The sequence below is a fragment of the Coregonus lavaretus genome (genome assembly GCF_964263955.1).
Source record: "Coregonus lavaretus genome assembly, chromosome: 21".
In the NCBI taxonomy this organism is placed as follows: domain Eukaryota; kingdom Metazoa; phylum Chordata; class Actinopteri; order Salmoniformes; family Salmonidae; genus Coregonus; species Coregonus lavaretus.
Window position 1 is genome coordinate 18,956,677 of NC_140008.1, and position 25,235 is coordinate 18,981,911.

A 25,235-nucleotide genomic window follows, 5' to 3' on the forward strand; every position below is an offset into this window, starting at 1 on the left:
ACACTGTTTATTTACCCAAGAGTGAAGCCACCTGTTGATGTTTCCATTCTTGATTGAAATGGTCTAAGGAGTGTACATTACCATTAACACTGTAGTTGGATGGATGTTCCTGATGAGAGATGTCTGGACAGGAGTACTAAGTAGACATGTCTGTCTGTCCATTGTGTTGAAGCAGGTTCCAAGAGATCCAATTAGCTCCCCCTAGTGCCCCAATACAGTAGCAGCGGTTGGAATCCATCAATGTTCCTTCACACAGTAATGATTATGAAGCTTTATAAAGTAATAATCCAAGAGATGAGCCTGACAATGTAAGCCACACCATGTATTAATTTATTTCCTGGCTTGACTTGTTTTTGTAGTCTGAAGACAACATTAGTCAATGTTCCTGAACTCAGATTACCAGATTTACAGTATGTTGTTTTGTGGCATGCCCTTAGTTACATTTTTACACAATTGTATCTATGCACTTGCATATAATTCAGACAGTTTTTTCTTGCAATGTCTGCATACCTCCTACTCTGAAATGTTTTACCATATGTTCTCCATTTTACCCCAAAGCATTTGCTTTACAATTGTCGCTACATACATCACATGCAGTCCTTTGTCCTTTCCAACCTTTGTGAAATGCAGAACTCCATGAACGGCTGATATTCCACTTCTGTTTGGGATAAATGCATGGTTTCATTTTGGCTGGAAGGGAAACAAATTCTAAATCACCAGTTCTACATGCTTCATGATGACTACTGCCAAGCTTATGATGTTCTAAACTGTGGTCCAACACGTTCCCTAAATGCACATAATGAGATGCAAAGGTTACTTTCGCAGGGAGAGTGTTCGATGGAAGAGACACCCCCCCTGCATCCAAGGTTGCTGCTTCCGTTGCTACCAGATATGCACGCCTGTAGTTTTTTTTACTCCCTCGACCAACGTCCCAAACCCCTAAAGGATCGCAGGAGATTTGCCTACTCGAAGCGGGGCTGGCAAAGAGATCATTAACGATGGCGGAGGATGGATGCCATGAAGAGGTACACAGCTGGATTACATGCTATTGTAATTCAAGTGCCTTCGATCACTTGCGATTGAACATGTCCAGGATAACTGGCTTGATACAATCTATACTAGCTGCACATTTTATTATAACTGTTGTAGCACAACTAACCTGCTACTTACAGTATATGATATAAGTAGGGCGGCAGGTAGCTTAGTGGGTAAGAGCGTTGTGCCAGTAACCGAAAGGTCGCTGGTTCTAATCCCCGAGCTGACTAGGTGAAAAATCTGTCGATGTGCCCTTAAGCAAGGCACTTAACCCTAATTGCTCCTGTAAGTCGCTCTGGATAAGAGCGTCTGCTAAATGACGTAAATGTAAAATAGATCCACAATTTCAGAGCCACTCAAAATAGTAGGGTAGATCCTCGTAGTTTGTAAATGTAATGGTCCTCAAGTCAATGTAGTGGTCCCAAATTGTCAACAAATCATCAAGCCCTAAATGAGTTGAATGAGGCTAGCTCCCGAGTGGCGCAGTGGTCTAAGGCACTGCATAGCAGTGCTAGCTGTGCCACTAGAGATCCTGGTTCGAATCCAGGCTCTGTCATAGCCGGTCGCGACCGGGAGACCCATGGGGCGGCGCACAATTGGCCCAGCGTCGTCCAAGGTAGGGGAGGGAATGACCGGCAGGGATGTAGCTCAGTTGGTAGAGCATGGCGTTTGCAACGGCAGGGTTGTGGGTTCGATTCCCACAGGGGGTCTAAAAAAAAGAATATGAAAAAATAACTAACTGTAAGTCGCTCTGGATAAGAGCGTCTGCTAAATGACTAAAATGTAAATGTAGGTATGTATGTCCCGGACTACAACAAAAATGTGTGCTGTTGGGGGTACTGGAGAACTGGAGTTGGGAAACACTGCTGTGGAACCCTGTAGAGCAGCCAGTGAGAGGAGAGGAATTATGCGCACCCAACATTTGCTCAAAAGCTGGACTGAAAAATATGGCTACAGAAACATTTACATTTTAGTCATTTAGCAGACGCTCTTATCCAGAGCGACTTACAGTTAGTGAATACATATATATATATTTTTTATACTGGCCCCCCTGGGAAACGAACCCACAACCCTGGCGTTGCAAACGCCATGCTCTATCAACTGAGCTACATCCCTGCCGGCCATTCCCTCCCCTACCCTGGACGACGCTGGGCCAATTGTGCGCCGCCCATGAGTATCCCGGTCGCGGCCGGCTGCGACAGAGCCTGGATTCGAACCAGGATCTCTAGTGGGACAGTTAGCACTCTCTGTTTGCTGCTTCCAAAAGTGTGTTTTCTGAAAGATTTCTGGAGCTGGTTGCCCAACAGAAGGTGCTCTCACTGTGGCCAACACACTCACAGAGAGGGGGAGGGAGGGTACGGGGGGGATCTGAAGTCCCATCCTTTAATTCTTCCAGGGCTCTCAGCCACAGATGGTGGAAGAAAACACTGCATGGGGTCAGAGAGTGTCTTAGAGACAAGTAGTCTGTCATGTACAGCCTCCTCTCTTCTCACAGCCATACATACCAGTGGAGGCTGCTGAGGTGAGAACGGTTTATAATAATGTCTGGAACGGAGCAAATGGAATGGCATCAAACACCTGGAAACCATGTGTTTGATACCATTCCACTGATTCCGCCCCAGTCATTACCACGAGCTCGTTCTCCACAAATAAGGTGCCACCAACCTCCTGTGAAACATAGTTGGGCCTACATGTACTATACCCAACCGGATGCTACTGTTCCCTCCGTATCATGTGAAGTAGATGCAGTATGTGACAGGCATTATTCCCAGTAGAATGCTACGGCCACATCCGGGAGTTCTCAGAATTCCCATGTAAAGAGCTTGGAGCACTTGGAGAGGCATTTGCATTCACAGAGTGCATTTCAATCCATTATAGTGTATCAGTAGCTGTGACTCCTCGGATCTGAAGGTTGTCTGCCTGAGTAATCCAGTGCATATGGAGCAGCATCTCAAGGCTGTATATAGAAATAGGGAGACAGTTGGAGAGGCAGCTACTGCAGTGGAGCTAGAGCCAGGTACTAAGAGCTGCCTGGTGGGTGTATTAGATGGGTAATAGGAGAGAGATGGAGAGAGGCAGATAACTAGAAGCTGCTGGATTGAGTTAACAGTAATAGCTGAGTGAAATCATGCTGGCAGAGAGCTAGAGTCTCACAGAGAGACCAGCCAATAAGGGCAATCATATAATATGCCATTTAGCAGACGCTTTTATCCAAAGCGACTTACAGTCATGTGTGCATACATTTTTTACGTATGGGTGGTCCCGTTACAAGCGCCATGCTCTACCAATTGAGCTACAGAGGACCACTGGGCACCTCCCCACTCCAAGCACTGCTCTATCACTCACTTCCCCTGGGATCTCACAGTGAGACACACACACACAGAACCAGTAGCCCCTCGTCCACACACTGGTCATACACAGTTCCACGTGATAAACCTCCAGGAACTGTGTGTGTTTGTGTGAGGTGTGCAACACACTGCAAAGTGGGCCTTAAACCTCTCTCAGCCAGACTGCTAGAACATGCTGTACCCTAATGAGAGCACACTCACAAGGGGAGGGAGGGGTTTATTGGGCCCTTACCTCATAGTGGAAAGAACATTGTCTTGCCCATATTCCTGTCTGAGGTTAACGGGCAACATCCATCTCTCTTTCTTTCTCTCTTGGTGGGAGAGATTGGCTGGCTGTGAGAACTAGGCCCACTGGGACTTTTTCCTCTCTCTGTGCTGCTGTACAGTGGCTGCTGATTATAACCTCATGTGCCCCTGTGAGAGAGAGAGAGAGAGACTGTGCGTGTATGTTCCGCTCCAGCCCCTTGGGAGGTACAGTAGCACAATAAACCTGACTACTATGTACTGGTTTCTAAATAGAAATCCACATCCATCCCAGTGACCACACTAATGACTCAAGGCAAACAGAGATCTCAGATCTTTAACATATTAGCTATCGATAGTTGTGAGAATGCATTTCATAATGTCAAACTTCCTCCTGCATATCCTTTAACACATATCCACTATGTCCATCTGTCTCACACTGAATAGGCTGTTTGTAATTAATGACGCCTCAGGTGCAGTTCTGATATTCTACCACCAGACTGCGCAAAGCATCAGTCTTGACCAGAAGTGGTCTTTCTCTGTTTGTAGAAACTGCAACATGGCTTTGGGACCATTACCAGAGGAAAATCAACTGACTTTTCAATCCAACGGTGATGTCAGCATGACTGGACTTTCCTTACTGAAACTGTTAACAACACACCACTTCTGAGTCACACAGACAGAAACACAGAGAGACACACAGACAGAAACACAGAGAGACACACAGACAAACGCAGAGACACACACAGACTGAAACACAGAGAGACACACAGACTGAAACACAGAGAGACACACAGACTGAAACACAGAGAGACACACAGACTGAAACACAGAGAGACACACAGACTGAAACACAGAGAGACACACAGAAGATGAACAGCTCCTGTGTTTTTATTTTTAATAGAAAAACAAAAATTATTGAAAAATCAAATGAAAAAGAAAGAATCCAGTAATGATGATGACATAAGCATGATCAGGGCTGTGTCTCCCAGGCAACCATACATATTTTCCTTTCAACTCACTTCTCAGTCCATGAAAGGCTGTGTGTGTGTGTGTGTGTGTGTGTGTGTGTCAACAGAGGGTCACTCTACTCTGCCAATACTGCTGAGTTGAAGAGAAGCGGCGACTGAGCTACCAATGCAGAGGAAAGGGTAATGAACACTGCAGGTGCACATTAATAAGTCCAGCAGCAGAAACCAAACAACCCACGGCTGCTGGTTCCTACATTCACCCAAACCCCTCAACACCACAGCCTATTAACATACTTACATAACACTCGGCTAACGAAATGACAGCAATACAATGGCATCTCTGTGTGTTTGTGTCTAGCTGCTTTTGTCTGTACAAATGTGTGTGTGTGTGAATATATGAGTGCGTATTTGTGTGTCTGCATCTATGAATATGAGGTTGAGTGTGTGTGGAGTGTGTGTTTAGTCTCACAAAGCCAGGGTCTGGTATAGTAGTGTTGAGGGTATATTTAAGAGGACAGGTTGTGTAGAGACCCAGGAGCTCTGGCACATAGAGCTGTAGCCTGCGGGAGGTGATGCATTATGATAGAAGGCATATTAAAAAAAACAAACATTCAAATTAAATTAAAAGAACTGAACTGGATGAACAGAATAAAAAAAGGTCCTTCAAAAGGCAGGAGTTCAGAGCGTCAGAATAACCCACTCTCTCCCCCTTCTTTCTCTTATTAAAATATCATGATTTTTCTCTTCTCCCTCCCTCTCGTCCTCTGTCTGGCCCACTCCAGCAGTGAGCCTCAGTTCTGTGACGAGGGCTGGTGGGGGATATGGAAGTGCCCCCCCTCCGCTATCTCCATCCACATCTCTGCTCCTCGCAGACGAAGCACAACAGCCAGGGCCATGGAGGGTGGAAACCAGGAGGGTGGACTTCACAGCCACAGCAGACACTGCACTATGACCTAACCCCCAGGCACAAGAAATCTATGGTCTCCCGAGACTGCGATGCCAACGACGAGTCACGAGGGGGTGGTATACACAAAGCTGGACCAGGGACCACAGTACAGTTCACTGGGGTGGTAGTTGGGGTAGAGGGGTGGGGTAGTATCTCTCCATAGTCCTGCAGGGGAGCAGGCACACTGGCCTGGCTGTAGTGAGTCCACATTTCTGTCTCCTCGTTCGTCTCTCCCTCCAGCAATCTACTAAGGGACCCAATGTGACGAGGGCCAAGATGGAGGCAACAGTCTTTGAGGATAGCATTCTCTCTCTCTCTCTCTCTCTCGCTCTCACACACGCAAAAAACACAAGCTCACGTCCAACACATACAGAATCACAAGGCAGTCAAACATACATACACACACACACACACAACATACAAACACTGATTCTCTCACATGCACCCATACACACTCTGGGAGGCTCTCTGTAGGGGATTGAGTCGGGGGCCTGTGTGCTATGTCCCGTCCTCCGCCTCTTCCTCCTCCGAACAGTAGTCCTGTCCCTGTGGACACACCACAGATGAGGGATGAGACCAAGAGAAGAGAGGGCTGATAGAGGGAGGACAGATCGCATCACGTAGGAGAGATGGAGTGGATAGAGAAGACAGGGATGAAGTGGATAGGAATAATGTCGTGTCTTTTAAAGGCCCAATCTGGATGTAGCTCAAGTTGAAGTATTTCCTGCTAGTCAGATCAGGCCTATAGCAGCCCCCAATCCCACAGGAGACTCTCTTTAAATGTTCAGGCCCTGCTGCCCAGTCCCTCCCTCCCCCCCCTCACCTTCTCAATCTTCTCATCCAGCATCCTGAAGAACTCCTGCTGGCTCTCTGATGTGTGGATGCTGTGAAGGAAAGGGAGAGAATGAGAAAGAGCGAGAGAAAACAAGTGAGAACGAGAGAGAGAGGTAGTGAGAAAGAGAATGAAGGAGGAAGTTAGAGGGGGAGGAAACAGGAGGCAACAAACACACCACTAGAATTTTCCATTACACCCCCCACACAGGAGAGAGACACAAACAGTTCTAAACCCCTGCTTCTGCGAGAGCCTTTGTGGTTGTGGAGGAATTTGAATAATAATTTTATGGAGAGCTCACTCCGGAGTCTATAATCCAAAGACAAACTAAATACTGATACAGCACCCAATATGTTAATCCACACACAATGTCACCAAACAGAAAATAGAGCCCCATTACACGACTGGAAACAAAAGGCACTAACCACTCAGCTACACTACAAGGATAATAAATCACACTGCCTGATAGCATTTATGAATACATACTGTATAAAATCACTGCAATGATTGTTAAGTAATACGATGACTAGGTGATAACGTGTGTACGTATACACATACAGCGTTATAACACACACACACACACACACACACACACACTATGACTCACTTTGTCCTGTTGGCATTGGCTCCAGATCCTTCTTTCTGCTGTTTGCCCCTGTAATGTACAGAGCTTTTCTCCTGAAATACACACACACACACACACACACACACACACACACACACACATCAGCTCACAGTTCCTACCCCCCCCCCCCCCCCCCCTCCGGAACCCATGTAGTAGGTTAGAGGCTGGGGAGAGAATAGCTACCTGCCCCCTGCCTGCCTGGGCCCTAAGGAAGAGTTGCCTGGCCCAGCTGTGGCCCTAAGGCTGGGAATAGAGAGGCTGCCTACCCCTGCTGCTGGGGCCATGGAGCTGGGAAGAGAGACGCTGCCTGTGACTGAGCCATGTAGAGTTAGGCCCTGTACAGGAGAGCCTGGTCTGCTCTGGCCTGGACCAAGGCATGCTGGCAGGGAGGCTCGGAGGCTGGTAGGCCAGGGGGACTGACAAAGGGAAAGACTTCCTCACTGGTCTGGATCATTAGAGGTGCTGGCTGTGCTCTGGAGGAAAAGGATGCCAAGGGCTTAGCATGTTCTAAACTATGAGCTGTCCTCTCAGCCTTTAGATCTCTCTGCTACTGCGCAGGCTAACTACAGGCATTTCATGGATATGCAGCATCACACATAAATCTGTTTGTGTGTGTGCACTTTGACTGCAGGATTAAATGTGCGTCTGTGAGAAACGGTTGCCTGTGAGTACGTTTCATTAAGCCTTCACATAAAAAAAAAGTCACTTCTGAAAATGAGGTTATTTGTTCTGCTGCATGTTTTAAGCCAGCTGTGGCATATGTTGAAACTAATGCCACTATGACGACGGCAGCACAGTCACAACAATGGTGGAATAAAGACACAATGCAATGACAATCAATAGTAGGGTATGACTTTCATTTCTCTTTTGAGTTTTGATTCCTTTCCTTTCCTTCAATTGTTACTTCATCCAAAAGGGTGTGCACTTTTCTGGTTATTTTACAGTGTTAGTAGGAAAGACTAAATAATAGATATTGGACCATGAAGGAAGGGGTCAAAACAACCTTATGAAACTCCCACATTCCATACATGCCAACACGCGGTCTCTACCTGCTCAGGAGGCACCACGGCTGTGTGTGTGTTTGCATTTGTGTAGCGTATGTATGTATGTATGTATGTATGTATGTATGTATGTATGTATGTATGTATGTGTGTGTGTGTGTGTGTGTGTGTTTGCATTTGTGTAGCGTATGTATGTATGTATGTATGTATGTATGTATGTATGTATGTATGTATGTATGTATGTATGTGTGTGTGTGTGTGTGTGTGTGTGTGTGTGTGTGTGTGTGTGTGTGTGTGTGTTGATGGACAGTCAGAGAAACGTGTGTTGCATGTTGATGGACAGTCAGAGAGGACTGTGTGTTGCATGTTGATGGACAGTCAAAGAGGACTGTGTGTTGCATGTTGATGGACAGTCAAAGAGGACTGTGTGTTGCATGTTGATGGACAGTCAAAGAGGACTGTGTGTTGCATGTTGATGGACAGTCAAAGAGGACTGTGTGTTGCATGTTGATGGACAGTCAGAGAGGACTGTGTGTTGCATGTTGATGGACAGTCAGAGAGACGTGTGTTGCATGTTGATGGACAGTCAAAGAAGACTGTGTTGCATGTTGATGGACAGTCAAAGAGGACTGTGTGTTGCATGTTGATGGACATTCAGAGAGGACTGTGTGTTGCATGTTGATGGACAGTCAGAGAGACGTGTGTTGCATGTTGATGGAGAGTCAGAGAGACGTGTGTTGCATGTTGATGGACAGTCAAAGAAGACTGTGTTGCATGTTGATGGACAGTCAAAGAGGACTGTGTGTTGCATGTTGATGGACAGTCAGAGAGGACTGTGTGTTGCATGTTGATGGACAGTCAGAGAGACGTGTGTTGCATGTTGATGGACAGTCAGAGAGACGTGTGTTGCATGTTGATGGAGAGTCAGAGAGACGTGTGTTGCATGTTGATGGACAGTCAAAGAAGACTGTGTTGCATGTTGATGGACAGTCAAAGAGGACTGTGTGTTGCATGTTGATGGACAGTCAGAGAGGACTGTGTGTTGCATGTTGATGGACAGTCAGAGAGACGTGTGTTGCATGTTGATGGACAGTCAGAGAGACGTGTGTTGCATGTTGATGGACAGTCAAAGAGGACTGTGTGTTGCATGTTGATGGACAGTCAGAGAGACGTGTGTTGCATGTTGATGGACAGTCAAAGAGGACTGTGTGTTGCATGTTGATGGACAGTCAAAGAGGACTGTGTGTTGCATGTTGATGGACAGTCAGAGAGATGTGTGTTGCAGGTTGATGGACAGTCAGAGAGGACTGTGTGTTGCATGTTGATGGACAGTCAGAGAGATGTGTGTTGCATGTTGATGGACAGTCAAATAAGACTGTGTTGCATGTTGATGGACAGTCAAAGAGGACTGTGTGTTGCATGTTGATGGACAGTCAGAGAGGACTGTGTGTTGCATGTTGATGGACAGTCAGAGAGGACTGTGTGTTGCATGTTGATGGACAGTCAGAGAGGACTGTGTGTTGCATGTTGATGGACAGTCAGAGAGGACTGTGTGTTGCATGTTGATGGACAGTCAGAGAGACGTGTGTTGCATGTTGATGGACAGTCAAAGAGGACTGTGTGTTGCATGTTGATGGACAGTCAGAGAGGACTGTGTGTTGCATGTTGATGGACAGTCAGAGAGGACTGTGTGTTGCATGTTGATGGACAGTCAGAGAGGACTGTGTGTTGCATGTTGATGGACAGTCAGAGAGACGTGTGTTGCATGTTGATGGACAGTCAAAGAGGACTGTGTGTTGCATGTTGATGGACAGTCAAAGAGGACTGTGTGTTGCATGTTGATGGACAGTCAGAGAGGACTGTGTGTTGCATGTTGATGGACAGTCAGAGAGACGTGTGTTGCATGTTGATGGACAGTCAAAGAGACGTGTGTTGCATGTTGATGGACAGTCAGAGACATGTGTTGCATGTTGATGGACAGTCAGAGAGATGTGTGTTGCATGTTGATGGACAGTCAGAGAGGACTGTGTGTTGCATGTTGATGGACAGTCAGAGAGGACTGTGTGTTGCATGTTGATGGACAGTCAGAGGACTGTGTGTTGCATGTTGATGGACAGTCAGAGAGACGTGCGTGTGCGTGGCTCCTCTCACCAGGTTCTCCTGGTTGCGTGCGTTCACCCGGTCTTCCTCTCCACGCATGTACTTCACCTCCTCCACTCCCTTCATCTTGTACTCGTCTGTATGGAGAGAGAAAAACAGAGAGAGAGTACAGTTAGACAACTAAATAACTACTCCTGCATATCAGTAGCACTGAAAATACACACACTGATAGAGAGAGAACCCCACCCAACAGTAGACAGAACATAACAGGTAACTTTATTTTCTGAGTAGCTGCCCAGGTTCTGATAAAGCAGCATACACCCACCGAAACACACCAACACTGACACACACTGCACGCTAATAAACCCACACTGTACGGCCGGTCTTATCAGCTCTATTCAGTGTATTTTGCCTTTCTCTGAAAAGGACTCATATCAGACAGATAGTGAGAGATCGGGAGGGAGGGAAAGGCACCTGCCATGTGCAGTCAGTCTATCTGAAATGTTTCATCTGCAGCCAGTATACGGTTCTACTCCTCTTCCTCTCACTGTGTCACTCACTCTCTTCCTCTCACTGTCCCTCTCACTCCATTCCCCTCTTCCTCTCTCTGTCACTCACTCTATTCCCCTCTTCCTCTCACCGTCTCACTCCATTCCCCTCACCATCTCACTCCATTCCCCTCTTCCTCTCACCGTCTCACTCCATTCCCCTCTTCCTCTCACCTCATTACTTTCTTTCTCACACTGTCTCACTCACTCTATCCCCTCTCCGTCCGTCTCTGTGCTTCAGTCCCTCTGAGATGCAGTTGCAGTATCCTTCCTGACACCTGTATGTGTGTGTTTGTCTCACACTCTCTGTGTGTCATCAGTGTGTGCAAGACAGCAACATCAGATTAAACACAGTTTTGTATTTGTAATAAATTAGCAAAAATGTCTAAAAACCTGTTTTTGTTTTGTCATTATGGGGTATTGTGTGTAGATTAATGAGAGGAAAAAACGATTTAATCAATTTTAGAATAAGGCTGTAACATAACAAAATGTGGAAAAGGTCAAGGGGTCTGAATACTTTCCGAAGGCACTGTACCTAGGAATAAAGTGACAGATATTAAACAGTAGCAGCGTATGTGATGAGTAAAAAATATATAGTGCAAAAAGGGTCAATGCAGATAGTTAAACAAATAGCTACCCAGACTAACTATTTAGCAGTCTTGGGGTAGAAGCTGTTCAGGGTCCTGTTGGTTCCAGATTTGGTGCATCGGTAATGCTTGCCGTGCGGTAGCAGAGAGAATAGTCTATGACTTGGGTGGCTGGAGTCTTTGACAATATTTAGGGCCTTTCTCTGACAATGCCTGGTATAGAGGTCCTGGATGGCAGAGAGCTCGGCCCCAGTGATGTACTGGGCTGTACGCCCTACCCTCTGTAGCGCCTTGCGGTCAGATGCCAAGCAGTTGCCAAACCAAGAGGTGATGCAGCCAGTCAAGATGCTCTCAATGGTGCAGCTGTAGAAACTTTTGAGGATCTGAGGGCCCATGCCAAATCTTTTCAGCCTCCTGAGGGGGAAGAGGCGTTGTCGTGCCTTCTTCACAACTGTGTTGGTGTGTTTTGAACGTGATAGATCCTTATTGATGTGGACACTGAGGAACTTGAAGCACTCGACCCGCTCCACTTCAGCCCCGTCGATGTGAATGGGGGTGTGCTCTGCCCTCCGTTTCCTGTAGTCCACGATCAGCTCCTTTGTCTTGCTAACATTGAGGGAGAGGTTGTTGTCCTGGCATCACACTGCCAGGTCTCTGACCTCCTCCCTATAGGCCGTCTCATCGTCGTCGGTGATCAGGCCTACCACAATGTTAACCTGTTTAAAGGTCTTACTCACATCGGTTACGGAGAGCGTGATCGCACAGTCGTTCGGAACAGCTGGTACTCTCATGCATGGTTCAGTGTTGCTTGCCTCGAAGCGAGCATAGAAGGCATTTAGCTCGTCTGGTAGGCTCGCGTCACCGGGCAGATCGCAGCTGGGTTTCCCTTTGTAATCTGTGATAGTTAGCAAGCCCTACCACATAGAGAGGGGGAGGAGAGATAGAGAGAGAGGAATGTTTTCTCTACAGCTGCCTGCCTGGGGAATGCAAACATGTCAGAGCAAAGCAGCCTGTCTGCGCACGCCGACACACACACACACCTAAAGCAAAACACATTGAATGAAGCCAACCAACAGTCACTGTGGCTTAGTAACAGAGGCAGGTAACAGAGGAGAAAAAACGACTAACACTGAGCAGACATCAAAAGGCACGTAACCACACTGAAGATGAGCCTATAAAAGGACAAAGAAGAATTACTATATTTCATGGAAACAAAAATGGATCTATACAATGGATCTATCTGTCATAGCCTGGTCCCAGATCTGTACATGTATGTGCTTGTATGGCATGACAATAATAATAATGACAGTCAGTTGGCTAAAGCACATACAGATCTGGGACCAGGATACATTTGGCCATATTGGAGAGGATGTGTATCAGTAAGTGTGCGTCTCCATTGGCACTGACTAACAGACGATGGGGTTAAAGAGAGATAGTCATTTCCACTGTGGTGACAGGGCTGCTTGCTTTGTCATGATGAAAAAGTGTTTCTCTGATGTGGACATCTTTCTCATTAGGAGCTGGGACCCTGTGTCGACCTTTAGGAGATCTCTGTGAGAATCCTCGCTCTCTGTCAGTTGGAAGTAGTGTGTGTGTGTGTGTGTGTGTCTGAGTCAATTTGAGCATGAGTGTGTGTCCATTTGAGTGCACTCCATGCACAGTCAGGCTAAGTGGAGTGGCCAGGGCAGTCTGTGTCATTCTCCCCGTCCTGCAGTCTGTCAGTCAGAGCCTCCTGCCTGGCTCCCTTCCAGCCCTGACTGTCTCCAAAGGACTCAGCAGATATGACATTTACATTGGCCCTGCCCTGCCTGGGTTGGTGAAATAACAATATACTGATGTCAGACCAGAGGTCATTAATACTGCCCTGCCCTCAGCCTGCCTGGCCTGGTCAACCAACTCACTAGGTATATATGCCACCATCTTCGTAGCAGTTTAGAAATGAAAGGGGCTTAATTTAATCTCATAGCGGGAAATATTATTTGTCTCATATTACATTACAGCTCAAGTCTAAAGAGAATGTTTTTTATTCACATGTAATCTAAAATCAGTTAGATACGTTCTGAAATACATAGTGTAGTGAGGCTTCATATTTCAGTTTCAGTTCTGAATGTCGATACAACAATAGCAACATAGCGACTATATTTACACTACAATACAACCAATACACCCACTCACAACAGTCTGGACAACTACAAATCAAATCGCAAAACTGCACCAAGACAACAACTGATGTGCTACAACAAACAAGGTAACACACTCCGGTGTAGCAGACACCCATGCTCCTACTCTGATTATAAACCAACTTCAAACAGGCTGCAATCAGAAAGTGTTGCTATTTTCTGTCTTCTCCCCTGGTGTTTGTGTAAGGGAGCTCAGCCTTTCTGTCTTCTCCCCTGGTGTTTGTGTAAGGGAGCTCAGCCTTTCTGTCTTCTCCCCTGGTGTTTGTGTAAGGGAGCTCAGCCTTTCTGTCTTCTCCCCTGGTGTTTGTGTAAGGGAGCTCAGCCTTTCTGTCTTCTCCCCTGGTGTTTGTGTAAGGGAGCTCAGCCTTTCTGTCTTCTCCCCTGGTGTTTGTGTAAGGGAGCTCAGCCTTTCTGTCTTCTCCCCTGGTGTTTGTGTAAGGGAGCTCAGCCTTTCTGTCTTCTCCCCTGGTGTTTGTGTAAGGGAGCTCAGCCTTTCCTGTTATTGTAGTAAAGGAGCATAAGCAGGAGACTGCCGCCACCGCCACACTCCTAACTGCCACACACACACACCCCCACACCAGGCGCTCGAACAATGACATTTTGACTGGCACACAATCTGTTGGATCAGATCACTGTGATTGAGATGAGTGTTGCTCATTTTACCAGACACACAAAGCCTCCTGTTCTATCAATAGAAGTCCTATGAGCTGAACTGGGAAGAAGAAGGGATGATGAGCAGAAGGACGTGGGAGAGAAAAAGAAGAGAGCGGGGGAGAGAATCAATGTGCTGTGGCCAGGCGGTCGGCTGTAATCCACAGACAGTATCCAGGTCAACAGTTCTCTCCCTCCCTCTCTGTGACCATCAACATTGAACAGGCAGTTGATATAATCATCTATCCAGTGCCCTCCATGCCCTGCCCACTGTCTACTAGTGCCTAGTGCAGCAGCGAGAGCACAGCCCCATTTAACATCTACCATCATCTTCTAGTAGGAGGCAGGCTGCAGTCTAGCAGATGAGCTGTCACTGACCATTCACATAACACACACTGAGAAGGAGCGATGGAGGGGGGGGGGAGTGGAAGGGAGAGAGACGTCAAAGTGGCTGGGAAGGACGTGGAAAGGAAGGAGAGATGGTCTAATACGGAGAGAGAGAGAAAGGAAGGCACGAAACTGAGGCCTTGGAAGGGAAAGGGAGGAGGAGATGAAAAAAGGAGGAGAAAAAGAGAGAATCTTTAACCCACGTCATCCTCCTCTCTCAAGGAACATTCCCTCTCCCCCTCCAATCAAGACTCACAATGCAGCCATTCCTTAAAAGAAGAGGAGAGCAACAAGATGGGATGGAGAGAGCGAGGGAGGGAGTGATAGTGGGAGGGAGGGAGGGAGGGAGGGAAGGAGCGAGTGAGGGAGAGTGGGAGGGTCAGAAGGCGAGACAGCAGAGGGAGAACAGAACAAGGATTCCTGTGGCTCATCAGCTGCCATTTCCTTTGTGGTTATTCCAGCGTGATGCTCCTAATTCTTAATCTGTCGCTAATCCCTCATCCTCTCTCTCTCTCTTTCTCTCTAGCCCTAGTCACAGCACCCAGCCTAGCCTGCCCAGCGAGCAGCTATAATTGATGCTGTTAACTAGATTCACTTTCTCAACCCTCTCTCACCCTCTCTCTCTCCATGTCCAAGCGCTAAAACAGTAAGTACTAAGAGGACACACAACACCAAAACCACTCCGCAATCCTAGAGGCTACTGCACTAATTAGTATTCACACAGGGTAGGAGGAATAGAATGGGAAACATGATACAAACATTCCCTAAAATCTCCTCAGCCCGTGACAGCAACTTGGCATTGATTAATAAAATATATAGCTAATTATAATGTCCTTGTAGACTAGAGATTGGGTATAGAGTTTGACTAGAGGAGAGGTATAACAGGTAACATAGCCAGCAGGCCAGTGTGTGTGGAGTGGACAGGAAGGATATCCTATAGTGTGTCATTATATTTCCATAGAATAGCCTTCAGGTGGGGAGGATGTTTTACAGGTGAAAGTAGCCAGGGTTAGAATAGAGGGAGATGATATGAGTGTGTGTATAGTGTGTACTGACCGGAGAAGAGGTCTCCGTTGCTGTAAGCCTTGCCCCGGCCCTCCTCATCGCTGGGCACGGCCGACACCTGCTTAGCCGAGGTGCAGCCCATCTCCTCACTCTCTGGCTCCTCTCCTCATCGCACTCTCACCTGGAGATAAAGAGAAAGGTAGGGGAGAGGTGGTAGAGGGAGGGAGAGAGAGATACGGTTAAAGTCCATAGCAGCTATTGAGAGATAACTACATTGGTTAACACATGCATTGTATTTTAGTGACAACTGGGACAAAGCAACAATATCGCAGCCTCTGAGCCTGTCAGTGTGGAGAAGGAGTGTCAGTCACGCACACAGTGTCACAGGCACAAAGTATCAGACCGTCATACTGTCAGTCGCAGGCGATACACTGTCACAAGCACAGACTGTCAGTCACACACACTATTGTTGTCACAGGCACAAAAGAAAACCCTGTCACAGGCAGATTGACAGACCGCAATACACTATCACAGACACAGCATGGCAGCATCAGCCTCAGACACCACCCACAACTCAGAACAAGCCACTGGCAGTCCAATAATACAGAGGCCCTGAGCCCTGTCGCTGAGACAGAGAGAGAGATGGAAAGAGAGAGCGAGAGAGAAACAGAGAGAGGGGGACAGAGACAGGAGGTACATAGAGAAATAAAAGAGAAGGAGGGAGAGGGGTTCAGAGAGGAAGAAACAGAGAGAAACAGGTTGAAGGAGAGGTAGAGTAAAAGGGAGCGAGAGCAATGAGGACAGAGAGTAGATGAGTAGAGAGAAATGTTCCAGAGCATCAACAGGCTGCCGACACTCCTTTTCCTCCTCTGTTTTCCTCCCCTTGTTTGAAGTTGACAGGAGGTCAGTGTTTACTTCAGACCCAGCCTCCCTCTGAGCTGGCTGGCCACTGCACAAAGCAACAGGTGTGCTTTGAAGCAAGTGGTGACAGCAGACTGGGATAGGGAGAGATTGAATATGTTCGTAAACACTCCAGCCAGCTGGTCTGCGCATGCTCTGAGGACGCGGCTAGGGATGCCGTCTGGGCCGGCAGCCTTGCAAGGGTTAACACGCTAAAATGTCTTACTCACGTCAGCCACGGAGAAGGAGAGTCCACAGTCCTTGGTAGCGGGCCGCGTCGGTGGCACTGTATTATCCTGAAAGCGGGCGAAGAAGGTGTTTAGCTTGTCTGGAAGCAAGACGACGGTGTCCGTGACGTGGCTGGTTTTCCCTTTGTAGTCCGTGATTGTCTGTAGACCCTGCCACATACGTCTCGTGTCTGAGCCGTTGAATTGCGACTCCCCTTTGTCTCTGTACTGACGTTTTGCCTGTTTGATTGCCTTACGGAGGGAACAACTACACTGTTTGTATTCCGCCATATTCACAGTCACCTTGCCATGGTTAAATGCGGTGGTTCGCACTTTCAGTTTTGCGCGAATGCTGCAGTCTATCCACGGTTTCTGGTTTGGGTAGGTTTTAATAGTCACAGTGGGTAGAACATCTCCTATACACTTCCTGATGAACTCAGTCACCGTATCCATGTATTCATCAATATTATTCTCAGAGGCTACCCGGAACATATCCCAGTCCGCGTGATCAAAACAATCTTGAAGCATGGATTACGATTGGTCAGACCAGCGTTGAATAGTCCTTAGCACGGGTACTTCCTGTTTGAGTTTCTGCCTATAGGAAGGGAGGAGCAAAATGGAGTCGTGATCAGATTTGCTGAAGGGAGTGCGGGGGAAGGCCTTGTAGGCATTTCAAAAAGCTGAGTAGCAGTGGTCCAATGTTTTCTCAGAGCGAGTGCTACAGTCAATGTGTTGGTAGAACTTCGGTAGCGTTTTCCAAAAAATTTGCTTTGTGAAAATCCCCAGCTACAATAAATGCGGCCTCAGGATATGTGGTTTCCAGTTTGTATAAAGTCCAGTGTAGTTCTTTGAGGGCCGTCGTGGTATCGGCTTGAGGGGGAATATACACAGCTGTGACTATAACCGAAGAGAATTATCTTGGGAGGTAATACGGTCGACATTTGATTGTGAGGTATTCTAGGTCGGGTGAACAAAAGGACTTGAGTTTCTGTATGTTATCACAATCACACCATGAGTACTTAATCATGAAACATACACCCCCGCATTTCTACTTCCCAGAGAGTTCTTTATTCCTGTCTGCGCGATGTACTGAGAACCCAGCTGGCTGTATTGACGAAGACAGTATATCCAGAGAGAGCCATGTTTCCGTGAAACAGAAGAGTATGTTACAATCCCTGATGTCTCTCTGGAAGGAGATCCTCGCCCTCTGAGCTCGTCTACTTTATTATCCAGAGACTGAACATTAGCGAGTAATATACTCGGAAGCGGTGGATGGTGGGACTAGAAGTCCACTCCGAATACCTCTTCTCTGCCGGCGGTGTTTTGGATCAGCCTCTGGAATCAGTTCAATTGCCCTGGGGGGTACGAACAAAGGATCCAATTCGGGAAAGTCATATTCCTTGTCGTAATGCTGATGAATTACCGCTGCTCTGATATCCAAAAGTTATTTCCGGCTGTATGTAATAACATCAACACATTTCTGGTCTAATAATATAAGAAATAACACACAAAAAATTCAAAATACTGCAAAGTTGCTTAGGAGCTAGAAGCAGAGCTGCCCTATCTGTCGGCGCCATCTCGCCATCTTGTGTGTGTCTTTCACAGCTTTCTTGGCTAAATAACATGAATCTCCTGAGGCAAGCTTACACAGGTCTTTCTTAAAGGTCCAGAGAGTGTGAAGAGATTCTTCTGGGGGCTGGCTATGCACGCACACACATGCATGCATGGCTCTCATTGGCAGGAGTTCAGACAGATCAGGCCAGAACAGCCCAATCCTGCCTGACTACAGAGGATGGGTCGGTGTCCGACAGAGTTATCTGTGGCCTGACGGTGAGGCCTTCCCCTGCAGCCCAGGCTGCTTAGGCACTGCCTGTTTGTGTCAGAACTGGAGCAACTCAACTATGACTCAGACCATGGAGTCTGGCTGGGCACAGGGTGTGTGTGTGGGGTAAAATGCTGAGTGAGCGAGTGAGTGAGTGAGAACCTCTCTAGCTCCCCTCCTGACTGAATCCTATGGGATAATTTTTTGAAAATTCCAGTTGAATTAATGAATGTCTAGTTAGGAATCTCTCCGTCTTCTGTGTAGAATCCTAGCCAGGTCAGTGTTAATGGTGTTTGGGCTGTGTGTTAAAGCAGAGAGCGTTGAGTTAGCACAGATGGCATGTGGACAATGCAGGCCTGTCAGCTAGGAACAGATGTGGAAGTGTGTCAATGGGACAAGCTTACGCTGCCAGTTAAGACCCTGACACCAACCGGATCCAGCACTCACACAGACAAACTCGCACACACTGCCTTCATATACACACACACACTCTCATCCAATGATATCAATACACAGATACAGGTAACTGCCAAAATAAAGGAAACACTTGAGTAAATGAGGGATACAAAGTTTATTGAAAGCAGGTGCTTCCACACAGGTGTGGTTCCTGAGTTAATTAAACAATTAACATCACATCATGATTAGGCTGATGTATAAAGATGTTGCCCATTAATTTGGCTACCATGTCTAGAAGAAGAGATCTCAGTGACTTTGAAAGAGGTGTCTCAAAGGGGCATAGGGGGGTTTAAAGGGTGTGTCTGTCTCAGTCACCAGATCTCAACTCAATTGAACACTTATGGGAGATTCTGGAGCGGTGCCTGAGACAGCGTTTTCCACCACCATCAACAAAACACCAAATGATGGAATTTCTTGTGGAAGAATGGTGTCGCATACCTCCAATAGAGTTTCAGACTCTTTTAGAATCTATGCCAAGGTGCATGGGCAGAGACAGGCCTAACTAACAAACCCACTCCAAGTATTCTGCCGTTAGGCTTATCCCTACATTATACTAAAAGTCTACAGCTACTGTACATTAAAAAATACTATTAGACTGCTTACATCATAGATACTTATTTACTCAAGGATCAGCAAAAGGCTGCAAGCCACGTTTCAGCATTTTACCCCACACACATACACACTCACCTGCAGGTCTGAGTAGTTGAACTCAGAGAACACTGAGGGGGATATGTGTACATGCACAAGTGTGCTTGCGTAAACACACGCGCAAACAAGCTCCATAGTGTGTCCACCATGTTCTAAGACACACACACAGGCTCAGTAGTGTGTGAACCTTCTCAAACACACTGCTGTGCCAGAAGCTGTCTGAGCCACCACAGGGCCTGAAAAACTGGCTGTGGGCCCACCTATCCTGGAAAGGGAAGGAGAAAAGGGAGGGAGGGCTAGCAGAGCCTTCCAGGGCCTCAGAGTCGGGTTCAAAGGTCAGGTCTCTGAGGCCCATCGTCAGCCATGACAGTGACAGAGCCAGTGATTGGACAAGGGCTGAGACTGATAGACCCTGCATTGTGTATCTCTCTGACATAACAGGACACTCAAGCCAAAGCACCATAATATTTACAATAGCCAGCAGCAACCCCTGTACCTCTTCTCTCTTCCTTGTCCCAGTTTAAACACTACATCAGCCTGACAAGCCGGCAAGCCGTGCCAACACACACACAAGCGTGCGCTTGTAGCCTCTTACACTCCGACAAGGAAGACCTGTCCTGAGTGTGGTGTTACTGTTTCTTGTGCATGTCTCCATTCTCTTGTGTTCTGCGGTGAGTACCTCTTTCCACTCTCCCTCCATTGTAGTGGGTACAAGTGGCTGGGGGGAAGGGAGGAGGATGTACAAATAACAGCTCCTCTGTTTGGGAGAACTCTGTCATGTGACAATGAGATGGAGAGATGGGCAGATAGAGACAGTGAGAGAGAGACACTGAGGCATAGAGATAGTCAGAGTCAGGCAGATACAGATGTATCGTTGTTCCGTATACATTGGCATCAGGACAGGACTATGTTTTTTGTCAGGCCAATAAGCCAACTGAGTTGAAAATTTGATGTCTGCATGGCTCACTAGATTTCCTGTTCTGTCTCTCCTCTGTGGCTTAGGGCAAGACAGAGAGGGAGAGAGAAGGAAAGACAGAAAGAAGGAACGAGCGAGAGAGGGAAGTGTGAATGAGTAGAGCTCAGAGGGCCACTGTTACTTACCTCATTAATCAGAAGAGTAATTGAACCCGAATGTTGAGTTAAAGGGACACTTCGGAATGTTGGCAATGAGGCCCTTTATCTACTTCCCCAGAGTCAGATAAACTTGTGGATACCATTGCTAGCAGATAACCATAGACTTCCAGTCATTGTGCTAATGCTAGCTAGCATTGGCTTGCAAAACTACCTCTAACTTCCTTCATACTGGACTCAAGAGACATAAAAATGGTATCCACTCTGGGGAAGTAGATAAAGGGCCTCATTGCCAAAATCCAAAAGTATCCCTTTAAAGTTCAGATTAATTTAACCTAGTGTTCAGCCTCAGCCACAGCCCCAGGGAGCCATACGAAATATGACAGAGGTTTTCATAAGACAGAGGTTCATAAAAGGGAAAACTAGGAGAACCACAATGACAGAGAAAACCATACAGCATTGGTAGTTGCTTCAGCCTCCACTATTCCACAGATGTTCCCACAGGGCAGTGTTTAGGATTAGGGCCAGGAGTTTTATAGTAGGACCCAGGGTTTTTCCCCTCCTCATGTCACATGGTCAGGATAACACTCCTGACCGTATTTATTGAAGTATTATCACAGTGGCCTGGCCTGTGTATCAGACTGTATCAGTGTCCTGGTACAGTAGTATCTCTGTGTGTCTTTCTTTACTCATTCACCATGTTATCACCTTCTCTAGACCTACTCCCTGCTCCCTCTCAGACATGCCCTCCCAGCTCAACAAACAGCAGAGCTCAGGTCAACCAGGCCTGTTGTTCCCCATCTCGCCATCTGCTGCTCCATATGAATCACTCTGACAAGTGTTGGCGGACAAATACAGTACGACCATGAATATTCATTAGCAATCATTACCACTGCATCAGATATATTTCAATCTGGATCTAATTGCGTCTCTGCAGTAGGATAATTGGTGAAGCCGTTTCCTGTGTGTGACTGACCAGGTTGGGTTTGTATTGTTATGATGAGGACCTCATTTGCAGAGTAGAAAACCTGAATAATGGAACAGAGTTGGAACATGAGTACAAACGAGCAGAATCATGTCTCTAAATGGCAATGCAAAATCCTGGTCAGAATTCATTCGGTGAGAAGGTCTTTTCACTGCCTTGCAATGCAAACGAGTACAGACTTTTTCCACCTCTCACTGTACAGTGCTGTGTTCTGTGTTCTCTTATCTGGTTGTACTCTGAGATCCATATCTTTGAGTGTGGTCCAGGTTATCTGGCCTTCAACAGAGCAACACCCATCTGCTGTTCTGGGAATCCAATGCAACGCCTCTAGCACCACTCTCTGCACTGCTGGTCTCCTGCTACAGCAACAGCAGCAAGCAACACATGCCAAGTCCCTCTGTCCAAAACGAAGTAACATACCCTGGTCTGTCCATATGTACCACTGGTTCACTGGACTCTGTATACAGTACACACTATGTAGACACGGACTAAGAGTGGGGGAGAGAAACACACACACACAGCAATGTGCATCATGCAGCCTGCAGTACCTGAGCTTTGTGAGTCAGTGCCTAGAGGGATCAGGTTGTGCTGGCCTTGTGGTTTATACACTGCAAAACACCTCACCTGACACCTAACGCCACTCAGCAATGCCAATGAGCAGGGACCGACCACCACACTCAGCATGTGCAGTGGTACTAACATACATGCAGTCAGGACACACACACACACACACACAACCCCCAAAATAACACACAGTCCCCCCCACACCATCACACACACAGGCCTCCCAGTAACTATGGAAACCCAGCCTCCTCCTCAGAGTGATGTCACGTTGACATTGCATCATATCAATCTTAATTAGGGTTGCACTCCCTCTCTGCCAAAGACAGGCCAAAATCACGACCTGAGAGCCAGAGACAGTGAGAGGATAGAGTGAGAGAGCACAAATGGAGAGATTGAGAGGCAGAGAGATGGGCAGATGAGCGAGGACTGGACAGCTAATAATAGATCGATCTCTCTCTGGCGCGCTGCCTGGGAGACGCTGACTTCAGAGCAAGCTATGCGCGGTCTTTTTTCGCCGCTGGAACAAAAGCCATATGGGAGCTGCGAATCATACACATCGCATTCATAGATGATAGAGGGGGAGAGAGGGAGGCAGACGGATAAAGACAGACATAAATGTAGAATAGAGGAGGGAAGAGGGCAGGCTGGTCATCCAATCACAACAGAGTTCAGAGGAGTATATTACCCAATGTATAAGAGTTCTGCTTGCCTGATATAGTGGCTAAGCAATTACTCAAATACACCCATATTTATGCATGTGCATTGATCCAGCTATTGCAGTGGACCAGCAGCAGGGGATTGCATCCCGCGACTGACCAGCAAATCAGTATAACAGGTGCACAGACTACTGTTATGTTATTGTTAAACAGAAGACTATATCCTTATGGAGATGTTGATGTAACGTAAACACTGAAAATTATCCTACGTTGCCCAATAAAAGCACATCAGTGGCCAGAGAATATTGAGCTGTAGCTGTCTCGAGGACGAGATATGATAGCCACTGTCATGTAGCCACAGACAGACAGAAGAGCATTTCGAGCCAAATTGGACATGAGCAATAACTCCCAATTCACCCTGTTGAGAGTCACCGTTCAGTCTCTCAGAGGAATCGTAAGATCTCGACACAAGTCATGTGTGTGAATTAAGAACGAACCAAGTGACAGCAGAGCGGCCAACCCAGGTCTGGCTTGGCTGAACACAGAGCGGTGTCCAGCTGCGCTGCAGGGAGACACTGGGCGCATTGTTTCCCGCAGGGAAAGGGAGAGAGTAGCGGCTCTACGTGTGAACACACAGAGACACATACTAGAATAGATACTACACAAAGGTGTTTGTCTTTATACCAGCCCAGGTGTTCTCTCTGTTTTTGTTGCTTTTAGTCCAGAAACAGACGGCCTTACAGACGAGAGGGAGGAGAGAGAGAGAGAAAGCGACAGGGCAAGGGGGGCAGCGCCTCGAGGATTTAAAAAATGAAATGTTGGTAAAAGCATTGAGATCGAACGGTATGCGAAACGGTAACCAAAACACAGCTACTACTCCATTTTCACTATTTTCTCCTTGAGTACACTCCTGACGCATGTAGTGAACACATACATGTCCGAGAGCCGAACCAAAGACACAGGAAGGAAAGCGCCGGGAAATCACAGCCCGACTCAGGAAACAACAACAAAAGAGAAGGCTACGATATAAATAAATCATATGTAAATCATACTCAGCTAATAACGTGTTAAAACTAATAGCGAGTATTTTTTTTATGTAGCTAGATACTTACTTTACTGAACCGGTTCCGCTCGGTCCACTTTAGATTCGCCGAGCTTCACGCGGATAGTCGGGCGGGAGCTGGCGCTGTGGAGTGTGGCTGAGAACCGTATTACCACCACATTGAACGTAAACTTTGGCCTGCGTCATTTTACCAGGTTGCCACTATTTCGCGCAGTAATGCAGCCATCTTGCTGAGGACTTTACTGTAACGTTAAGTATTCGGGTTATTTGTTGGCAATAAGAATATAGCAGCTATTTTTTGTGAACTCAAAATAATATTTATTAGTGGCAACAAAAAAAACATTACTTTGACAACAGAAGCAAGCAGTGGCATGTGAGAGGGACTACTTTTCTGGGAAATGACAGATTGACAGGTACATTTAAAAAAATCTTGTTTCTCAAAATTGACCAAGATCATGGATGGAGAGTTACGAGTTCAACCATGCCAGCTCAGTAGTTGTTCTCTGGAGAGAAAAGTGGAAGCTGAGAAAATGTGAGCCATTGATTCTAGCACAGTATAAAATCAATAGACCTATAGGGGCCCCATTTCAATACAGGGGCAGCCCTAAGAAATGGTATCCCCCCTCACTGGCAGAAAGACAGAGACATTCTATTAAATGTGACAATAGGGGTACACAGCATGATCCATGCAGATTGAGCCTCTCAGAAATTATTCATAAATATTGTATAATATGACAAACATAACATAGGTATTGAAACCACTGATGTATGTCTCCCTAAGCATGTGCAGACCAGCTGACAGGTGTCTTCACAGACATTTTCAATCTCTCCTTGTCCCAGTCTGTAATCCCAACATGTTTCAAACTGACCACCATTGTCCCTGTTCCCAGGAGCTCTAAGGTAATCTGCCTAAATGACTATCGCCCTGTAGCACACATCTCATCTGTAATTATGATGTGCATTGAAAGGTTGGTCATGACACACATCAATACCATAATCCCAGACACCCTAGCCTAGACCCACTGATTTTGTGGATTGGGTCGAGAGCTTTAAGTTTCTTGGTGTCCACATCACTAAGGACTTAACATGGTCCACACACACCTGCACAGTCATGCAGAGGGCACGGCAGCGCCTCTTCCCCCTCAGGAGGCTGAAAAGATTTGTCATGGGCCCTCAGATCCTCAAACATTTCTACAGTTGCACCATCGAGAGCATCTTGACTGGCTGCATCACCGCTTGGTATGGCAATTGCACCGCCCTTGACCGCAAAGAGCTACAAAGGGTGGTGCGGACAGCCCAGTACATCACTGGGGCCGAGCCCCCTGCCATCCAGGGCCTCTATATCAGGCGGTGTAAGAGGAAGGCCAGAAAAATTGCCAAAGAC

General features: G+C 46.9%; 1 protein-coding gene across 2 annotated transcripts; it reads right to left on the reverse strand.

Annotated features, from left to right (window-relative positions):
* Positions 1 to 4,501: 4,501 nt before the first annotated feature.
* On the reverse strand, positions 4,502 to 23,987 carry LOC311148917 (uncharacterized protein C1orf21 homolog). 2 transcript variants are annotated; one of them, XM_084185941.1, is made up of 6 exons: positions 23,901 to 23,987; positions 15,511 to 15,640; positions 10,153 to 10,238; positions 6,983 to 7,053; positions 6,367 to 6,427; positions 4,502 to 6,089 (listed from the first exon to the last, which is right to left on the reverse strand). In XM_084185941.1, exons 2-6 carry the CDS (start codon positions 15,599 to 15,601, stop codon positions 6,042 to 6,044), a joined length of 357 nt encoding a protein of 118 aa, XP_084042067.1. In that variant the 5' UTR covers positions 15,602 to 15,640; positions 23,901 to 23,987; the 3' UTR covers positions 4,502 to 6,041. The 2 variants fall into 2 exon arrangements, with proteins under 2 accessions (XP_084042067.1, XP_084042068.1); XM_084185942.1 differs by lacking the exons at positions 15,511 to 15,640; positions 23,901 to 23,987 and adding an exon at positions 11,974 to 12,150.
* Between the last annotated feature and the right edge of the window lie 1,248 nt (positions 23,988 to 25,235).